The sequence below is a fragment of the Scyliorhinus torazame genome, chromosome 7 (genome assembly GCF_047496885.1).
Source record: "Scyliorhinus torazame isolate Kashiwa2021f chromosome 7, sScyTor2.1, whole genome shotgun sequence".
In the NCBI taxonomy this organism is placed as follows: domain Eukaryota; kingdom Metazoa; phylum Chordata; class Chondrichthyes; order Carcharhiniformes; family Scyliorhinidae; genus Scyliorhinus; species Scyliorhinus torazame.
Genome location: NC_092713.1, coordinates 251,989,170 through 252,010,149, shown reverse-complemented (window position 1 = coordinate 252,010,149; position 20,980 = coordinate 251,989,170). Strand labels below are relative to the sequence as shown.

At 43.9% G+C, this 20,980-nt stretch overlaps 1 protein-coding gene across 1 annotated transcript in view; it reads right to left on the bottom strand.

The window, feature by feature from the left end:
• LOC140426952 (electrogenic sodium bicarbonate cotransporter 1-like) overlaps nt 1-20,980 on the bottom strand; it is a 147,976-nt gene that overhangs the window by 91,463 nt on the left and 35,533 nt on the right. The window contains exons 4-6 of the mRNA XM_072512257.1: nt 13,714-13,790; nt 2,671-2,828; nt 329-416 (exon numbers count right to left, since the gene is read on the bottom strand). Coding sequence (XP_072368358.1) covers nt 329-416; nt 2,671-2,828; nt 13,714-13,790 — 323 coding nt within the window. The remainder of the gene's footprint in view (nt 1-328; nt 417-2,670; nt 2,829-13,713; nt 13,791-20,980) is intronic.

Below are 20,980 nucleotides of genomic sequence, written 5' to 3'. Positions count from 1 at the left end.
GCACATCTTTGGGTTGTGGGGATGAGACCCACGCAAACATGGGGAGAATGTGAAAAATCCACACAGAAAGTGGTCCGGATCGAACCCGGGTCCTCAGCGCCGTGAGGCAGTAGTGCTAACCACTGTGCCACCGTGCTGCCCAATCCCTCCCTTTTAAAATTAATATTGCCTTAAATGTTTTTCACTTGCTTGTCTATTGTCTTATACATTTACACATTTCTTATACAGTTTCAATGCCATGTGAGATAATGTGTACATTTGTCACAGTTTTTGTACAGTTAACAAGTTCCACCAAAAGATTTAATTTTATAATTGATTCCTGTCTTGCCTCATCTGTGAGCAGAGTTGCAACAGCTCTCCCAATCTGATGATAAGCCATGGCCTTAGCCTTTGGCCCGAGAAGAATGAACAGAAACCTGAAAGAGAAAGACAAAGATATTTCTGGGTAGAACGGTTCTAGAGTAATATATTTTGCTTTAGGGTACATAAGAACATAAGAACTAGGAGCAGGAGTAGGCCATCTGGCCCCTCGAGCTTGCTCCACCATTCAATGAGATCATGGCTGATCTTTTGTGGACTCAGCTCCACTCTGTAGACTCTGTAAGGCCTTGAACAAAGTCAGCGTGTATCGGAATGTCAGATATATGTTCCCTGCATTATTAGGGTCTCAAAATTCACTCATCAACTAATACATATATTAGAATTTAACAAAAGTTATTTAAAATATACTTAAGTGTTAAATGCATGAATCATAGAAAATAGAGCACAGAAAGTAACTTATTTTTATTCTTTCATGGGATGTGTGCATCGCTGGCAGGGCCTGCATATGTTACCCACCTCTAATTATCCTTCAACTTAGTGGCTTGCTAGGCTATTTCAGGGGCAGCTAAGAGTCAACAACATTGCAGTGGTTTTGGAGTCACATGTAGGTCAGACCATGCAAGGATGGCAGATTTCCTTTCCTAAAGAACATTGTGAACCAGTTTTTGTTTACAACAATTTTTGATAATTTCATGGTAACCATTACCAAGACTAGATTTATATTCCACTCTGCCACCATCGCTCCCCAATTCATTGTGATAGAATTAAATCAAGGTATTTTCCAGGAGAGTACTTGGGCGGATTCTCCCCTAACCAGCGGGCGGGCTACACCGGCGCCGAGGAGTGGCATGAACCACTCCGGCGTCGGGCTGCCCAGAAGGTGTGGAATCCTCCGCACCTTCAGGGGCTAGGCCAGCACCGGAGTGTTTGGCGCTGCGCCAATCGGTGCCGAAGGGCCTCTGCCGGCCAGCGCGAGTGTGCTGGTGTCATCCCAGCGCATGCACAGGGGGGTGCCGTCTCCGCGCCAGCCATGGCGGAGGTTGACAGCGGCCGGCGCGGAGGGAAAGAGTGCCCCCACGGCACAGGCCCGCCCGTGGATCGGTGGGCCCCGATCGCGGGCCAGGCCACCGTGGGGGCACCCCCCGGGGCTAGATCCCCCCCCCCCCGAGGACCACGCAGAGCCAGGTCCCGCCGGTACATACCTGGTTTGATTTACGCCGGCGGGACAGGCCAAAAACAGGCGGTCGCTCGGCCCATCGCGGGATGGAGAATCGTCGGGGGTGCCACTGCCAGCGGCCGCCGACCGGCGCGGCGCGATTCCCGCCCCCGCCAAAACCGCGGCGCCGGAGAATTCGGCAGCTGGCATCGGGGCGTCGAGGCGGGATTCACGCCGCTCCCCACCCAGCAATTCTCCGACCCGGCGGAGGTCAGAGATTCCCGCCCCTGCTCTTTATCCCAGATTGGGAAGTGACCGATTAAAGAATAGTGTGTTGCACATTACAATTAGCTCCTTGAAAAATTTAACACAAATCAGCAAAATTAAAACATGAAGCTGGCGAGGAAGTGATACCAATAAGAGTATTGCTTTACAATATTTTGGACATATCCTGACCTAATATATTGTTCCGAAAGATTTTAATCATTTGAAAATACAATACAATATGTTTCTTCAACTGTAACCATATGTTGTAGCATAGCTTGATCATATTAAATAGCTAATATTTCTGGAATTTATTGTTGCATCATATGTGTATTTTAGTGTGGTATAAAGGACAGCTCAGTATGTGTAGAGGAAACGCTCTGTAAAGTACGAGGACAAAACATAGCTATGAACAGCCAAAATCAGGAGTAGGATTCAATTTGCAGTAGAAAGTGAACAATTGCAAATCCATTTAAACATGAGCATAAAATTCATGAACTTAGGTTAATAAAAGTCAAAAGGATACTTGTTAAATCTGCACAGAGCACATGAGCTACAGTGGACACTAGTTATTTGTACAGATAATGTTCAATTCCAAAATGCATTTGAGCTGGAACTGTAGTGAGGTACTAAAATTAGCCCTTGTGTTCCCGAGTAAAGAGGAGAATAATAAGAAATAATTCCCATTCCTAATTGCTGCTGAAAAGTAGGCTGCTACGGGTGGCATCAGGCTGAACGATGTATTCAAATAGCCTTGCAACAACCACTGTTCAGACTCAAACTGGGAGAAAGCATTGAGGAAGATGTAGAGAACCATATCGCAACGTACGTCAATGGGACTGGTGATTTCATGAGTAATTAAAATATTTGCCACAATACATGAAAGTGAAATTAATTCTAGACAAGCTGCTATGATTCAATATCCTTACCTGGTTGGCAGTGGAATCTCTGTAAGAGCCCCTAGGATCGTAGCCTCCTTTAATCGTACAAAAGCAACAAATGGCTTATCCAAAAAATCTACTTCACCTACAAGCACATTTGTGGCTTCAGCACCCTCTGGGATCTGCTTCTTGAATTTATTATTCAGCTAAAATAATTTTAAAATATATCAGAAAGGTGAATTCAACTTTGGAGAAATTATAACAGAATGCAATAGTCAAATCTTATATGAATTAACTATAGACCAAAACTGAAGAAACGTATTTCCATTCCACCATTGGAAAATAATTGAGCCAACAAAACCTCCTGTGTTGAACAATTAACAAAGTTAATGTGGCTGTGATGTGAGATAGACTAGAAGACTGAGGGTTTGTGTCTGCTGTGGCTCGCTAGGTAGCTCTCTTGCCCCCAAGTCAGTAAGGTTGTGCAGTTCAAGTTGCATTTCAGGGACCTGAACGCAGCAATGTAGGTTGGCACTTCAGTGCTGTATTGAAGGTGTGCTGCACGATTAGCTGTCTTACAGATTAGTTATTAAGGAGGTCTCTGTTTGCCCTCACAACTAATTGTAAAAGGTCCCATGGGCAGGATTTTCCAGTCCCTCCCACTGTGCGACTGGAAATTCTGGCAAAGACAACGGATCTTTTGCTGGTCTTCTTCTGTCCCACCCATGCTAATTCCCATGGCAGGCGGGACCAGAAAATCCAGGCCAATTGCACTATTTCAAAGAAGGGCAGGGGAGTTCTCCCAGCTGCCTTGAACAATATTTATACTTCGGAGAACACAATTAAAACAAATGATCTGGACATTAACATTCAGCTATATGTGAGTGCTTGCTTTGCACTTCCTGCATTACAACCATTATTACACCTCAAAAGCATTTAATCACTATAACGTAGTCTGGGATGTCCAGAGATCACAAAAGGCACAATAGCAACACAATTCTTTTCTGGATTCTTCATCTTTGCTGATATCCACCGAAGAATGTATTGGTTTCCATGCTCTTTGGGTAAGAAAGGACAAAAATAATCTGGAAAATTCCTTGCTCTGGATTGCAATTTATTGCTCCCTGCAGGAAAATGTGTTTTTGTGGATTTAGGCTGAGTTTAGCATTAGTCTCAGCTGTCACAGCAAGTTATCCAAAAATAGAATAGACTAGAGAAGAGTGAATAACTGTGGTGGGAAGAAGGATTCTTTCCTCTAGTCTCTTCAGGACAGTTTTCTCAGTCAGTAGCCCAACATGAAAGCAAGTCTAACATGGCAGAATTTAGTATTCAGTTTGAGAGTGAGAAACGTAAATAAAGGTAATTTAAAAATGAATGAGGGCAGAGGTGGCTGGAGTGGACTGGGAAAGGAGTTTAGCAGTAAAGTTGGTTGATCAGCAATGGTAGACATTAATGAAAATAATTCATTACTCACAACAAAGTGAGGAAGAAGAATTATAGGAACGGGATAAATCAACCATATTTTTAACCAAGGAAGTTAAGGATAGTATTAATAATAATAATCTTTATTGTCCCAAGTAGGCTTACATTAACACTGCAATAAAGTTACTGTGAAAAGATAAAACATACAATGTGACAGGTTAGTAGTAAGCCAGAGGATTGGGAAAGTTTTCAACACCAATAAAAGACGACCACAAAAAAAATAAAGAGGGAGAAGATAAACTATGAAATGAAATGAAAATCGCTTATTGTCACAAGTAGGCCTCAAATGAAGTTATTGTGAAAAGCCCCTAGTCGCCACATTCCGGCGCCTGTTCGGGGAGGCTGGTACGGGAACTATAGGGTTAAACTAGGAGTAATATAAAAACAGACAGTAGGAGCATCTTTAAACTTTATAAAAAGGAAGAGAGAGGCCAAAGTGAACATAGGCCCCTTAGAGTATGAAACTGGGGAAATAATAATGGGAAACCAGGAAATGACAGAGGGTTTAAATGAATACTTTGCATCAGACTTCATGGTAGAATACACTAATAACTGTCAGATGTGCGGGTGGACCAGCGAACCATGTCCACATGTTCTGGGCATGCCCAAAACTTAGCGGTTACTGGCAGGGGTTTGCGGATGTCTGTCCAGAGTATTGAAGACAAGGTTGGAAATGAGTTCAGGGGTAGCGATTTTTGGGGTGTTAATAGACCCGGGTGTCCAGGAAGAAAAAGAGGCAGATGTTCCGGCCTTTGCCTCCTTGGTAGCCCGGTGACGGATATTACTGGCTTGGAGGGATTCTAGGCCTCCGAAGCCGGAGGCCTGGTTAACCGACATGGCGAGCTTACTCGGCCTGGAAAAGATCAAGTTCGCCTTGAGAGGTTCGGTGTCAGGGTTCGCCCGGAGGTGGCAACCATTCATTGACTTTTTTGCAGAGAATTAATCGTCAGCAGGGGGTGGGGGGGTTAGGGTAGCACAGAGTAGGGGGTTAAATAGGCGGGCATTGGAGGAACGGATGTCGGCGGTTGCATTATGACTATTGTTCTTTGTACTCTATTTTTTATACTGTGGTTGTTTGTAATGCAAAAAACATCTCATTAAAATTGTTTGTTAAAAAAAAAATACACTAATAACATTCCAAAAATACAAAATAATCAAGGGGAAAAATGGGGGGAGGAAATAAATACAATAATTATCACTAGAGAAAAGATCTAGGGAAACTAATGAGGCTAAAAACCGATAAGTCCCCTGGAACTGATGGATTGCATCCCAGGATATTAAAGGAAGTAGCTACAGAGATATTAAATGCACTGGTGGTACACTTCCAAGAAGTCTTAAATTCTGGAAAACTCCCAGAGGATTGGAAAACTGCCAATGTAACACTCTTCTTCAAAAAGGGAGAAAGACAAAAACAGGTAAGTATTGACCGGTTATCTTAACATCTGTCATTGGAAAAATTTTAGAGTCCATTGCAAAGGATGTAATAGCAGAGCATTTAGAAATACATAATTTAATCAAACAGAGTCAGTGTGGCTTCATGAAGGGGAAATCATGCCTGACTAATTTATTAGAATTCTTTGAGGTGGTAATGAGCAACATAGATAAAGGGGAACCAGTAGATGTAATGCACATGGATTTCCAAAAATCGTTCGCTAAGGTATCATACAAAAGGCTACTTAATAAGGTAGGAGCCCATGGAGTTGTGATAGTATATTAACATGGAGAGAGGATTGGCTAACTAATAGAAGTCAGAGAGTTGGGATAAGGGGACATTTTCAGGATAGCAAACTGTAACTGTAAGGGGCAGCAGGGTAGCACAAGTGGGTAGCACTGTGGCTTCACAGCGCCAGGGTCCCAGGTTCGATTCCCCACTGGATCACTGTGCGGAGTCTGCACATTCTCCCCATGTCTGCGTGGGTTTCCTCCGGGTGCTCCGGTTTCCTCCCACAGTCCAATGACATGCAGGTTAGGTGGATTGGCCATGATAAATTGCCCTGAGTGACCAAAAAGGTTTGGAGGGGTTATTGGGTTACGGGGATAGGGTGGAAGTGTGTGTTTAAGTGGGTCGGTGCACACTCGATGGGCTGAATGGCCTCCTTCTGCGCTGTATGTTCTATGTAACTAGTGGAATGCCACTGGGATCAGTCCTGGGGCCACAATTATTCACAACATATATTAATGACTTGGATGAGGGAAGTAAATTTACCATTGCCAAGCTTACGAAGGACACATAAATAGATGGGAAGGCAAGTGGCGAGGATGACACAGAGTATACAGCTGGATATAGACAGGTTAAGTGGATGGACAAAAGCTTGGCAGATGGAATATAATTAAGGAAAATGTGATGTTATGCACCTTGGTAGGAAGAGTAAGAAGTCTTACAACACCAGGTTAAAGTCCAACAGGTTTGTTTGGAATCACTACCTTTCGGAGCACAGCTCCTTCATCACCTGGAACTGGACCCAGGCCCTCGGGAAGCCATATTCGGGGTGTCGGACCAGCCGGGGTTGGAAACGGGTGTGGAGGAAGATGTTGTAGCCTTCGCCTCGTTGATCGCCTGAAGGTGGATCCTGTTGGGATGAGGATCAACCTCTCCACCCTGTGCCCTAACGTGGCGGGGGGACCTGCTGCAATTCTTGACTCTTGAGAAAGTCAAATTTAGGGCAGCACCGTGGCGCAGTGGGTTAGCCCTGCAGCCTCATGGCGCTGAGATCCCAGGTTCGATCCCGGCTCTGGGTCACTGTCCGTGTGGAGTTTGCACATTCTCCCCGTGTTTGCGTGGGTTTTGCCCCAAAGATGTGCAGGCTAGGTGGATTGGCCATGCTAAATTGCCCCTTCATTAGAAAAAATGAATTGAGTGCTCTAAATTTATTTAAAAAAAGAGAAAGCCAGATTTGAACTGAGGGGAACGTTGGAGGGGTTCTACAATTCATAGCGTTATTCATTATGCACTTTTGAGAATTGGATTACATCGAACATTGGGGGGGGGGGTGGGTTGGGAGAGTTGGGGGAGGGGGAACTGTATGTGTTAATGGTGACTATGGGTGATTCCCGATTCCTTTTTGTTATTTGTTTATGTTAACATGCGGGCTAATGTTTGGGAGTTTGGTGGGAGGATGGGATTGTTGTTATTGATATGAGGATTGACATTGCATTCGTTATTAATTATTGTTTAATTGTTGAGTGTAAATGTAGGAGAAAATGTGAAAAAGGAGGAGAATAAAAATATTTTAAAAAAAGAATCAGTGGGCTGGATTTTAAGTCTGGAATTGGGAACCTGCAGTTGCTACCAGTACCAGGACCTGACCCTGCCTGGTGTGTTCTAGCCATGCCTGCCTGGATTTTCAAAGTGCCAGGTCAACTGATGTCAGGGTGTGGGTTTGACATCCTACTAAGGATGGCGGGCAAACTTCTGAGACTGGAGAACCAATAGGAGACCCCCCAGCACTTACATATCAGCCCCATGGACCAAGGTAGATTCTTCATGAAGAAGGGGCCAAATGTTTGAAATTAAAAATGGCCACCACTGCCTGGCCATGATGGTGTACAACGTTGGCTTGGTGGCCATAGCTGGTGCAGTTGCGGATGTCTGTCGTGGGACCTCCTTCAACTTGCCTCCCCTCCCCCCACCAAACCCCTCAACTTTCTTGACATGCACCTGCCTTGATTGCTTCGCTATTGTCCAGTCCCAGTCAGCTTGGGAACGGGGCCTTAAGAGGCCCCATGATCAGCATTAATTGCCGTGAACTTTCTGCCCCTTGCTTGCGGGCATTCAACCTTGGCCTAGGTTCTCCAAAAGTGGCTCCGGGTCAGAAGCATGGTGCAAACCGACACTACAGCCAAGCACTGCACAACTGCAGGCCAGCCCACCTCCAATCTCAACCCCAATCGGCTTCTGAAATCCAGCCCATGGAACCATTGTGGAACATAAGGAGGCCATTCAGTCCTTGTCTGGGAACAAAACTGATTACACTGAGATAAAAAGGGAACATTGGCGAATAAATCAGCAATAAGAATTTTTTAAGCAGGATATTGAAAAGGTATAAGTTAAATATGTTGGAGTAAGAATTTTTAAAAAGTTACTTTTAACTTTAGGGACACAACAGGAGTTGTGTCAACAGGTAAAAAGGAGGACATCAATTGCCTAATTCCTTTCATTATAACCTGAGCTATTTTATAGGACGATCCTCATCTTATGGTAGTTGGCAAGCTGCACCCAACAAACCTGCACTTTGAAGCAGTTTAATGGTTAATGAGTGCAGGATATATTGATGTAGGTCTACACACCCAAATTGTTAACTTGCAACTTGTTTTGCTGACAGATACTTCCAGGTTTCCTATTTCCAACGTTTGCTATTTCCGTGTTACAGATTTTCAGCATCTGTAGTATTTCACTTTTTGTTCACATGTAACAATGATTGCTTGGGTACCAGAGACCTGCTAGCAGTGGAACCATCCCAAACAAGAGTAGAGAGGGTGCACAGGAGATTCACCTGGATATTGTCTGGGCTAGAGTGTTGCAGCTGTGAAGAAAGGTTGGTTTGCTTAGAGCAGAGGGGGCTGAGGGGGGTCACCTGATTAATGTGTACAAAATTATGAGGGACATAGATAGGGTGGACAGGAACCAGCTTTTCCCCTTAGTAGAGGGGTCAGTACATGTCCGGTATTGCATGGGTTCTGGGTGGGTGTGGCAAAAGTGATCTCGAAGGTGGTGGGGGTCCGGGTCAAACCAAGCTGGGGGTTGGCTATATTTGGGGTTGCAGATGAGCCGGGAGTGCAGGAGGCGAGAGAGGCCGACGTGTTGGCCTTTGCGTCCCTAGTAGCCCGGCGAAGGATTCTACTTATGTGGAAAGAAGCTAAGCCCCCGGGTGTGGAGGCCTGGATCAACGACATGGCAGGGTTTATAAAATTGGAGCGGATAAAATATGCATTAAGAGGTTCGGCTCAGGGGTTCACCCGGGCGGTGGCAACCGTTCCTCGGCTATCTCGCAGAGCGATAAGGGAAAATAGGAAAGGCAGCAGCAGCAACCCGGGGGGGAGGGGGGAGGGGGGGAGGGGGGAGGGCTCATTCGGGCCTTCAGGGGTTTTTATGTGTGTGTTTATATATTAGTTATTTATATTTGATTTCACAAAGTTACTATTTTAGTTATTATTTCTGTTGTTTCTTATTTTGTTGTTGGCAGTTGCCGTTAGTTAGCATATTATTTATTTAAAAAACGATCAATGTATATATTATTACAAAGTTGTAAAATGGGAAATTTTTGTTTGATCGAAAAACTTTAATAAAATATATATATTTTTTTAAAGTAGAGGGGTCAGTAACCAGGGGGCATAGATTTAGGAGATTTAGAGGGGACTTAAGGAAAACCTTTTTTGCCCAGAGGGTGGTGGGAATCTAGAACTCAAGGTGGCAGGCGGGGACCCTCACAACATTTAAGAAGCATTTAGATGAGCACTTGAGACTCCATAGCATACAAAGCTATGGGCCAAGCGCTGGAAATGGGATTAGAGTAGATTGGTGCTTGATGACTGGCGCGAACACGATTGGCTGAAGGTTCTCTTTCTGTGCTGTAAACCCCTTTGGGCCCAATCAAATGGCCTTGTCCCACCCCACTCGTGACACGATGGGGCCTCTTGCAAGATTTACAATGCTTGGGATGCCTCGCAAGATCTCATCAGATGTCACAATCTAGATCGAGCCCTCACTGGGCAGGATCCAGATTTGCATATTTACGACATCAGTGATTTTTGCAGGGAAAGTGTTTTGCTAATAGATATTAAAAGCCATTTTACCTGTTTGCAGATCGAGAACTAATGTAATATGAGAACTAATGTAATATTCTAATCGTTTGAGCCTGGCTAAACAAATCAAGACACATCTTGTAACGAGAGACAAAAGAATGCTGTGCAGCTGGTATAGGTAATAGGAGGGGCCAGGTCTGTCTGTACAAAGGAGTTGCTTCCAGGGCTCTAAGCTGAGCAAAAGGTTTTCAGCTTGGTCCTAAAAAAGATGTCTCTTTCCAAGGACTCTGCACCAAGAAAAGCAAATAAAACCTGGTTGTTAACTTAATACATAAATGGTATATAAATATATGGGTTGCTTAATTGAAATGTAGAGACAGGTTTCAGGAAGCAAGTTATGGTATTGTACCTATTAACTGTAAAGTTATTTCTTTATTGCTGATGTGTTTAATTCTGTGTTCAAATTAAAGTTTGTTTTAACGTAAAAGCTGTCTACTGGTCAGTGTTATCACTCCTGTGGTGCTGTAACATTTCCTCACAGTTTTACCAAATGTAAATAGTTTTAATCCGTAATCTTAACCAAAGTTAGGGTTCTGGTCCAGACTCATAACAGTAATCATAAGTCATTATAAAATGTAAGACCTCAATTTGTGCGAGCCATAATAGGAAGGAAATTGAGGCTTTAGAGATGTGTGGAGATCTACCATGCGGTTCAAGTGCAGTCTCGCATACACTTTAAAACCCGGTAGAAATTTGAGTTACACTTCTCGGATGCGAAGTAAGAATCTTTTATTGCCTCTATTGATTACAATTGAGAGAAACTTAAATCTATTCTCAATAAAGCCTTGCCAGCAAAAGACTTAAAGAGAAGTAATTTATAAAACAATTTTAACTTTCAAAAATAATACAGAAATGGGTTCTTGCTTAAGGCAAAGACAGTTTGCGCAGACTTCAAGAGTTTTAGAAGGGAAACTATGAAAATAAGGATAGCATAGTCAAGTAAAGTATAGATTGATCCGGATAGAAAATGGCTGTCCGAACTCTCATGTTTAAGGAAAATGTTTAAGGAAAATGTTATCAGTCTGAGGCCACCTGTCCCTGCCTCTATGTCATCCTGATTGGTTTGGTTGAGTTTCAAATACATTTGATTGGATAGTTAATTGTCAATCCTCAATGTGTAACATAAGTTTTAAATGTTTGAATTTTTGTGTGTGCTATGGAATGTGATTTTGTGCTGTAATCGGGTCTGGTTCTTACTGGTTTTCTGCTGACTTTCATTTTATCCATATTCTGCTATGGTGCTTATTTTGACCTTGATCCTGATTACTGGTACAATTAATTTCTTAATATGCAACTAATTTTGAATTCTGTCCATTAGAACAATAGTCTGTTCATTTTGTCAGTAAAAATGTTGCTAGTTTGTGGATGTGTCAAGTTCTGTGCCTCTGTTCTTGCAAGCTATGTATTTTGTCATGACCTCAGATTGAATCCTTTTTCAAATAAGTTTTAAGACTCATTAAAATGGTCTTTTACCGATCCTTCAAGATGGGTTGTTTAGCACAGGACTAAATCACTGGCTTTGAAAGCAGACCAAAGCAAGCCAGCAGCACGGTTCGATTCCCGTAACAGCCTCCCCGAACAGGCGCCGGAATGTGGCGACTAGGGGCTTTTCACAGTAACTTCATTTGAAGCCTACTTGTGACAATAAGCGATTTTCATTTCATTTTCATTTCATGGTACAACACAAATTCATTTGGAATTGAAATATGAGGGAACATGAAAAACTGGGTCTTGTCTTTTTAGAACAATGCAGATTAGAGGGTGAAATGTTTAATATTATCAAAGGATCCCCACGGTAGGCAGAATGACTGTTTCCTGTAATTGAGGGATCAAGAAAGATAAAAGGCCATTGAGAAAGCAGGAGAAACTTGTGAGGAACACAGAGTTGAGGCTGTGGAGGGTGGCACAGTTATTAGCACTGCTGCGTCACGCCACCGAGGACCCGGGTTCAAGCCCGGCCCCAGGTCACTGTCCGTGTTGAGTTTGCACATTCTCCCCGGGTCTGCGTGGGTCTCACCCCCACAACCCAAAGATGTGCAGGGTGGGTGAATTGGCCATGCTAAATTGTCCCTTGATTTGAAAAAAAATAATTGGGTACTGTAAATTTATAAAACAAAAAGGAGTTCAGGCTGTGGAATTTAATTTTAATGTTGGTGCGGGGCAAAAACCATGTCAACATTCAAGGTTAGATTGATGAAGGAGAAGAGAGCAATGGAATATGTGAACAGGGTGGACGGATGTGATTATAAACTATTTGTTCATGGGGACTAAGGGTAAAAGTCCATAAGGACAGATTGGGTCCAATAGCTTGTTTCTGTGTTGCAGCTTCTATGTGTAGTCATGTCCCGCTGTTTGCAACTTCCTCTTTTGCAAATTTGCTGATCTTCGCAAAAGTCGTTGTACATCATTTCGGGCCCAAATTCACTTATCTATGGTTTTAAAAATAAAAATTCTAATCAATTTTTAGAAAATGCTAAAAAAAAAGAAAAATAAGGTTTTTTTTCAAAGAAAGGAAGGCGCCCATGGTGTGCTTTCTGCAGCTAGCCTCTTCCCCACCTCCATCCCTATGGCTCTGGCAGCAGGGGCTCCCTGCATCCCAATTCAAAGTCCACCTCCTCTCTCACGTAAGTGTTTCAAATTTTTACATTTTTCTTGTTTTATTAACCAATTTCTTCAGTAAGTTGATCTTTACATTTCTCAAAAAGTTTTTATTGCCTTTGATCCTTTATCCATTTACATTTTTTGATTGGCTGGAGCCTATCTAATTGACTCCCGTTGGAAAGTATGATGTGGAGATGCTGGCGTTGGACGGGGGTGAGCACAGTAAGAAGTCTTACAACACCAGGTTAAAGTGCAACAGGTTTGTTTCAAATTGATTTGTTATGTTGTAGGTGTAACATAAGCGGATTCCTTGTGGTGCACTTGACAAAGGAAGGTTCAGACGTGGAGATAACTTCAACACGTTTATTAAACTATTTACATTTCTATTACTCGGGTTCGACACTACTGCTAATCCTACTATAGCTACCCAGACTGACTAACCAGTTGCTGCAATCCACGTGGTGGGTGTAATATTGAATCAACCCTGTGTCTCTACTCACTGACTGTCTCCACTGGAAAGAGGCAGATCATGTGTGTGGTGTCCTTTATATATGGGTTGGTGTAATGCCCTCGTGTGGTCGTGTCACCTCTGTGTGTATCGTGAATGTCCATTGGTCATGTCCTATCTAACTGATCTATTGGTTGAGTGTGTGTGTGTGATGTTTCTGGTGCTCCCTCTAGTGTCTAGCTAGCCTACATGCATTTACATTGATGCACATCACCACACAAATCACTAGCTTTCGGAGCACTGCTCCTTCGCTGCTCCATTCACTTGAGGAAGGAACTGTGCTCCGAAAGCTAGTGATTTGAAACAAACCTGTTGGATTTAAACCTGGTGTTGGAAAGTATGTTCATTGTTGGCGATTTCACCATTTGTGTGGTTCTGTAGGACCCTTATGAACAGTGGGACTTCACTGTGTTTCCTTCAAGTCTCTCTTCTGGGTCTTCCTGCACTGAATGTAAGAACTTCTCTACTATTTCACCAAAGGTATTACCCAAAAATATTTAATATTGTAACCATTATTATGTAAATAGTGTTATGTTATTAACAATTGAAATCACATTTTATGGATTGTTAAGTTGATGTGAATAATTACTTAAACTCTAAAATAACCATACTCTCCACTTAAAGGTTTGTGATTGGAAAGCAAGAGCTCATGAAGAAACTTTACACCATGTTAATTTCAAAAATAACCACAGACTTACCTGTTCCTGGAGAGGGTTAACTGAAACGTCATTGGTGAAGTCTGCAGTTGTGTTATAATCCAAAGGAGCTGATTTATCTGAACAGAAAAGTAAAATATTTTGCCAAAATATAGTTTTCATTTCTTTATAAACCTGGAAACATTTTGATGACATTTCTGATTGACACGTGAGACCCAGCTGAACAATTTCTTTAACGGTAACTGAGACATCAATAGTGGTCTTGTATGCAAAAATGTTATCTGCAGGTCAGCATTGAATGATATATGCACTGTTGTTTAAGTATGTAGATTCATTTGCATAGCATTTACAAGGGACGTTTATCAGAGAGGAAAAGCCAAACATTCATTGGTAAATCAAGACAACATTTTCTGATTTACTACACAATTGAACATATGGCAAAGATTCAGTTCTGGATTTTGTAGCTGTATTCTGAGACATGGGAAATCATGGCATTGAACCTTAATGCTGTAGCACAAAGGTAACATCAGGAGAAGATTCTGCACAACCATTACTATTATATTCCATTGGCAGCGCACCACCAACCACAGATATAAGAAATGTTATGTTTGTCTCCCTCCCTGCATTTTGACAATTGTAGCCATCTGGGATGGCCATGTCCCGATTACAAAATGGACACCCGCAAAGAATGCAGGGAAAATTGGACAATGCTAAGAAACAAGCAGGTGCAAGCTCTGTCTGTTGATTAGAACCTTAAACTCTCAGACAGGACAGAAACTACCAAACGATCTACATACTAATGAGACATCTCCGGGGACAAAAGGGAAACGTTTAGATACACAATGTTAGGACAGACTCCCGGCGCCAGAAGAAGCTAAGACAAAGCAGACTGACAGTCACCAGGACACGCCCAGCGATCAGGGAACCACCCCTCTATTGGAGGAAAATCGATACAACTGATTGAGAAAGACCCAATTAGTTGAGGCCAAGTTCAAGGCCTGACCAAAAGAGCGTGAAGCCCTTTTCAGTATAAGAGGTATCACCCAAGGGAGAATCTTCCTCCTTTGGCTTTGGCTCTCACCAAAGAGAGAGACCTGTCTAGCCGCTGCATCAGACCAAGTAAGTCCCAAGTCAACGCACGCTACGAGATAGACGCTCCTAGTTGCTAACCTGTAAACAGCTCAGCCCAGCAGCCTCAGAACCGAGCAACGGCCATTGTTCCTCTGACTGAGTGGGCGCCCGAAGCTAAGTATAGGCTTTAGTAATAGTGGTAGTTTAGTTTGTAGAGTTTATGCATGAGTAGAATTGACTGTGTGTAAATAAATGAGCATTGTTTTTGAACTTACTAACTGGTTTATCGAGTCATTGATCAGTATTCGGTTCTGAACATTGTGGCGGTGTCGAAAGATACCTGGCGACTCTTGAGCAAACGTGATTAAATAGAGCCAAATTAAGAACCAACCAAAAGTTAGCAACACAATGTACTGTGTAGAATAGATAAGAGAGAACCAGTGGATGAGTTGTATTTGGACTTTCAGAATGCTTTGATAAGTCCTTCATAAGAGGTTTGGGGTAAACTTAAAGCACAAGAGATAGGGTGTAAAATATTGGGATGGATTGAGACTTGGTTGACAGACAGGGAACAGAATGGGAATAAATGGGTCTTTTTTTGAGTGGCAGACAATGACTAGTAGATACCGCAGGGACCAGTGCTTGGGGCCCCAACTATTCATGATACATATATAAATGACTTGGACGAGGGAACGAAATGCAACATTTCCAAGCTTGCTGACGACACAAAACTGGGCAGATTTGTGAGTTGTGAGGAGGATGCAAGGAGGCCTCAAGGTAATTTAGACAGGTTGAGTAAGTGAATGAACACATAGAGTACAACATGGCTGAATGTGAAGTCATATACTTCGGTGTGAAAGACAGAAAGGGAGAGTATTTTTTAAATGGTGATACATTGGGAAGTGTGGATGTACAAGGAGATCTGGGTGTCGTTGTACACCTGTCAACCAAAGTGGAGAGGCAGGTACAGCAAGCAATTAGAAAGGCAAATGGTATAGAACAAAGAGCAAAGAAAAGTACAGCACAGGAACAGGCCCTTCGGCTCTCCAAGCCTGCGCCGACCATGCTGCCCGTCTAAACTAAAATCTTCTACACTTCCGGGGTCCGTATCCCTCTATTCCCATCCTATTCATGTATTTGTCAAGATGCCCCTTAAATGTCACTATCGTCCTTGCTTCCACCACCTCCTCCGGCAGCGAGTTCCAGGCACCCACTACCCTCTGCGTAAAAAACTTTGCCTCGTACATCTCCTTTAAACCTTGCCCCTTGCATCTTAAACATATGCCCCTTAGTAATTGACCCCTCTACCCTGGGAAAAAGTCTCTGACAATCCACTCTGTCTATGTCCCTCATAATTTTGTAGACCTCTATCAGGCCACCCCTCAACCTCCGTTCCAGTGAGAACAAATCAAGTTTATTCAACCTCTCCTCCTAGCTAATGCCCTCCATACCAGGCAACATCCTGGTAAATCTCTTCTGCACCCTCTCTAAAGCCTCCACATCCTTCTGGTAGTGTGGCAACCAGAATTGAACACTATACTCCAAGTGTGGCCTAACTGAGGTACTATACAGCTACAACATGACTTGCCAATCTTTATACTCAATGCCCTGGCCAATGAAGGCAAGCATTGAGAATAAAAAGTATGTTGGTCTTTATTGCAAGAGGATTTGAGTTCAGTAGTAGAGATGTTTTACTGCAGTTATTTAGGGCCTTGGTGAGACCACACATGGAGCATAGTGTGCAGTTTTTTGTCTTCGTACCTAAGAAAGGATGTACTTGCCATAGAGAAAGTGCAGCGAAGGTTCACAAGGCTGATACTAGGGGTGGCGGGACTGTCCTATGAGGAGAGATTGGTTCGACTGAACATAGAACATAGAACATTACAGCGCAGTACAGGCCCTTCGGCCCTCGATGTTGCGCCGACCTGTGAAACCACTCTAAAGCCCATCTACACTATTCCCTTATCGCCTAGATGTCTATCCAATGACCATTTGAATGTCCTTAGTGTTGGTGAGTCCACTACTGTTGCAGGCAGGGCATTCCACGCCCTTACTACTCTCTGAGTAAAGAACCTACCTCTGACATCTGTCTTATATCTATCTCCCCTCAATTTAAAGCTATGTCCCCTCGTGCTAGACATCACCATCCGAGGAAAAAGGCTCTCACTGTCCTTCCTATCCAATCCTCTGATCATCTTGTATGCCTCAATTAAGTCACCTCTTAACCTTCTTCTCTCGAGCAAAAACAGCCTCAAGTCCCTCAGCCTTTCCTCATAAGATCTTCCCTCCATACCAGGCAACATTCTGGTAAATCTCCTCTGCCCCCTTTCCAATGCTTCCACATCCTTCATATAATGCGGCGACCAGAATTGCACGCAATACTACAAATGCGGCCGCACCAGAGTGTTGTATAGCTGCAACATGACCTCATGGCTCCTAAACTCAATCCCTCTACCAATAAAAGCTAACACACCGTACGCCTTCTTAACAACCCTATCAACCTGGGTGGCAACTTTCAGGGATCTATATACATGGACACCGAGATCTCTCTGCTCATCCAAACTGCCAAGAATCTTACCATTAGCCCAGTACTCAGTCTTCCTGTTATTCCTTCCAAAATGAATCACCTCACACTTTTCTGCATTAAACTCCATTTGCCACCTCTCAGCCCAGCGCTGCAGCTTATCTATGTCCCTCTGTAACTTGTAACATCCTTCCGCACTGTCCACAACTACACCAACTTTAGTGTCATCTGCAAATTTACTCACCCATCCTTCTACGCCCTCCTCCAGGTCATTTATAAAAATGACAAACAGCAGTGGCCCCAAAACAGATCCTTGTGGTACACCACTAGTAACTGGACTCCAGTCTGAACATTTCCCATAAACCACCACCCATTGTCTTCTTCTGATCCAATCTGCTAAATCACCCTGAATCCCATGCCTTTGTATTTTTTGCAGTAGCCTACCATGGGGAACCTTATCAAACGCTTTACTGAAATCCATATACACCACATCAACTGCTTTACCTTCATCCACCTGGAATTGTTTTCACTCGAGTTTAGAAGGATGAGAGGAGGCCTGATTGATACATGTAAAATTCTAACAGGGCTGGACAAACTAGATGCAAGGAGGATGTTTTCCCTGGTTGGGGAGTCTAGAACCAGGTACACAGTCTCAGGATACGGGTTAGACCATTTAGGGCTGACATTAAGGAAAGGTTTCTTCACTCCAAAGATGGTGAATCTGTGGAATTCTCTACCCCAGAAGGCTGTGGAGGCTAAATCACTAAATAAATTCAAGAGAGAGATAGATAATCTTTTAGTGGCATCAATGAGGTAGGGGGAGAAAGTGGGAATATGGCATTGAGCTCAGGGATCAGCTATAACCTTATTGAATGGCGGTGCGGGCTCGAAGGAATGAAAGGCCTACTCCTGCTTCTAATTTCTATGTTTCAACATGGAATTGTTACTTAAGTATATTTTGTTATATTACCCTTGGTGGAACTATGTCATTGTTCTTTGTCTTTTGATCCAGAATGGTCCGTTGAGTTGATGACAAAGAATCCACCAATCATTAGATTGAAATAAAACTAATTTATTGTATAACGATTAATTAAATGAAGTTCGCACACGCTACTGAGCTGTAGTTAATAATAAAATAATATTGAATCTGTCTAGCAGTAATCAATAATCTAGTAGTCACGAATAATATCCTCGTGTTAACTCTCTGTAATGTACTCCTCGTGCTGTTCTCAGGCTTTCTCCTTTGCTAACTACCCAGCATTCCCTGAGGTCTGATTTATATACAGAGAAATGGTGATGCCCTTTAGTGTTTGAATTACACAGAGATGTATTAATTAACCCTTCACTAGCTTGCCTATATACATATCATTACATATTTTATCAGGAAAAACAATTAAAAACAAAAATAGCATGTTGTGATACGTAGCCAGGATAATTGCCATAGTTTGGCATATTATCATGTACCAGTCCAAGCTCAGTTGGAAAACTATGTGCAATCCTGGTCACCACACAAAACAAAGGAGAAGGAAGTGAAGATAAACAATTTTTTAAAACTTCATTATTTACGGAATGTGGGCTTCGCTCGCTAGGCCAGCATTTGTTGTCCATCCCTAATTGCCCTTGAGAAGGCGGTGGTGAGTTGCCTTCTTGAACCACTGCAGTCCATATGGTGTAGGTACACCTACTATGCTATTAGGTAGCGATTTCCAGGATTTTGAACCAGCAACAGTGAAGGAATGGCAATATATTTCCAAATCAGGATTGTAAGTGACTCGGAGGGGAACTTCCAGTGCTGGTGATCCCATGTCCTTGTCCTTCGAGACGGTAGTGGTCGTGGGTTTCAAAGATGCTACCTAAAGAACCTTGGTGGGTTCCTGCAGAGCATCTTGTAGATGGTACACACCACTGCTACTGTGCGTCGGTGGTGGAGGAAGTGAATGCTTGTGGAAGGGGTGCCAATCAAGTGGGCTGTTTTGGCCTGGATGATGTCGAGCTTCTTGAGGATTGTTAGAGCTGCACTCATGCAGGCAAGTGTGGAGTATTCCATTACACTCCTGACTTGTGCCATGTAGATGGTGGACAGGCTTTGGGGACTCAGGAGGTGAGTTACTCACTGCAGGATTTTGAGCCACTGACTGCTCTTGTAGCCACAGTATTATCAGGGCTAGTCCAGTTCAGTTTGTGGTCAATGGTAACCCTTTAGGATATTGATAGTGGTGGATTCAGTGATGGCAATGTGATTGAATGTCAAGGCCTGATTGTTTGATTCTGTGATATGTTATCTCTAGTATGAAGCCAATGAGGAAAATTGGGGGTTTTAAAGTCTTCAGCATTTAGTGGCAGGGAACACCCTACTTAAAAAATACTGAATGTCACACATAGGGCGATTCCAGGGTATTGTTTTAAAATAGGTCAAAAGGGAAATGAAAAAAAAAACAATATTAGGGGGAAAATGGGTGCGATTTAATGGAAAAGTGTCTAAGTGTGGTAGCAAAAGGGAACTGCAACAAGCTTACTGATGCTTGACCCGGTGAGGCGTCACCGGTATCAAACGTTAGTTGGTCCACTTAACGAGGTCCCACACTCACCAGCCCCTCCGCTAACAAAGGAGAGCAGCACTTAAACTGATCCGTCAGAGTAAACCCCACACAACTCGCAGCCATGCCACCGAGGAGACCAGCTCCAAGATTCTGGGATGCCGACCTGGCCAGGTTGTTGGACGCGGTCACAACCAGATGGGATGCCCTGTTCCCCTGAGGGGCTCGGAGGGTCAACCACATGGCAGCCAGTGCCACCAGGAGGCAGTGGCAGCGACCGTCAGCTCGGAAAGCACCACCAGGAGGACCGGCATCCAGTGCTGTAAAAAGATTTATGGTCTCCACTGGGCCGCATTGGTGGGTTGGCACTGGCCCCGCCCACCACCCCCACACCAAACAAAGCATGCAGCTGACGATGCCCCATCTGTGTCCCCAGGAGAAGTTGACCAATAGACTGGAGAGGCCCCAGACGGGCGGCAGGGCACTGTACATCAGAATCCCCATCCTCTATGAGGAATGGGCCCTGGAGGTCCCGGGGGGTGGCCAAGGACAGATTGATCACCGACGTAGAGGTTGCCGTATGGCGCAGAGGTGAAGATCCACCGGCCCCCGCCCAATTAACCTGTCACACGTGAGTTGTTAATGCCATAGAGACTGACCCATCCCTCATACTGACCACATGTTCATTCTCCCGCAGGATCTTCAATCGACGGTGAAGGCCCATCCAGGGTGGTCCCCCACCCGCCGCCCACTGGTCTCCCATGAGAAAACCTCAGAGGAGAGCTCCAAGGTGACCACCGTATTCGTGGCATAGCTGTCACCCCCACCCTCCACCACACATAGACACACATCCCGGTGGGCAACAATAGTGGTCAGGCGTCTGGGACACATTCTGGTGAACACCTCAAAGTTGCTGATGTACATCAGATGGAGACAGGAATATTGAGGCGAGGCAGCAGTTGGAGGTCGGCTGGATCACAGGAACCAGCTGGGTCCCAGTCAGATGCGGAGCCTCTGGACCAGGGTTACGCAGAGCTGATGCAGGCACTTGGGTGCGGCCGAGAGATTCAGATGGGGGGTGGCAGCGACACTCCAGCAGGTCCATAGCTGATTGGAGGAGTCCCAGAGGCTATGGGCGCAGGAAATGGTGCCAATGATGCGTGGCACCGGGGCTAGC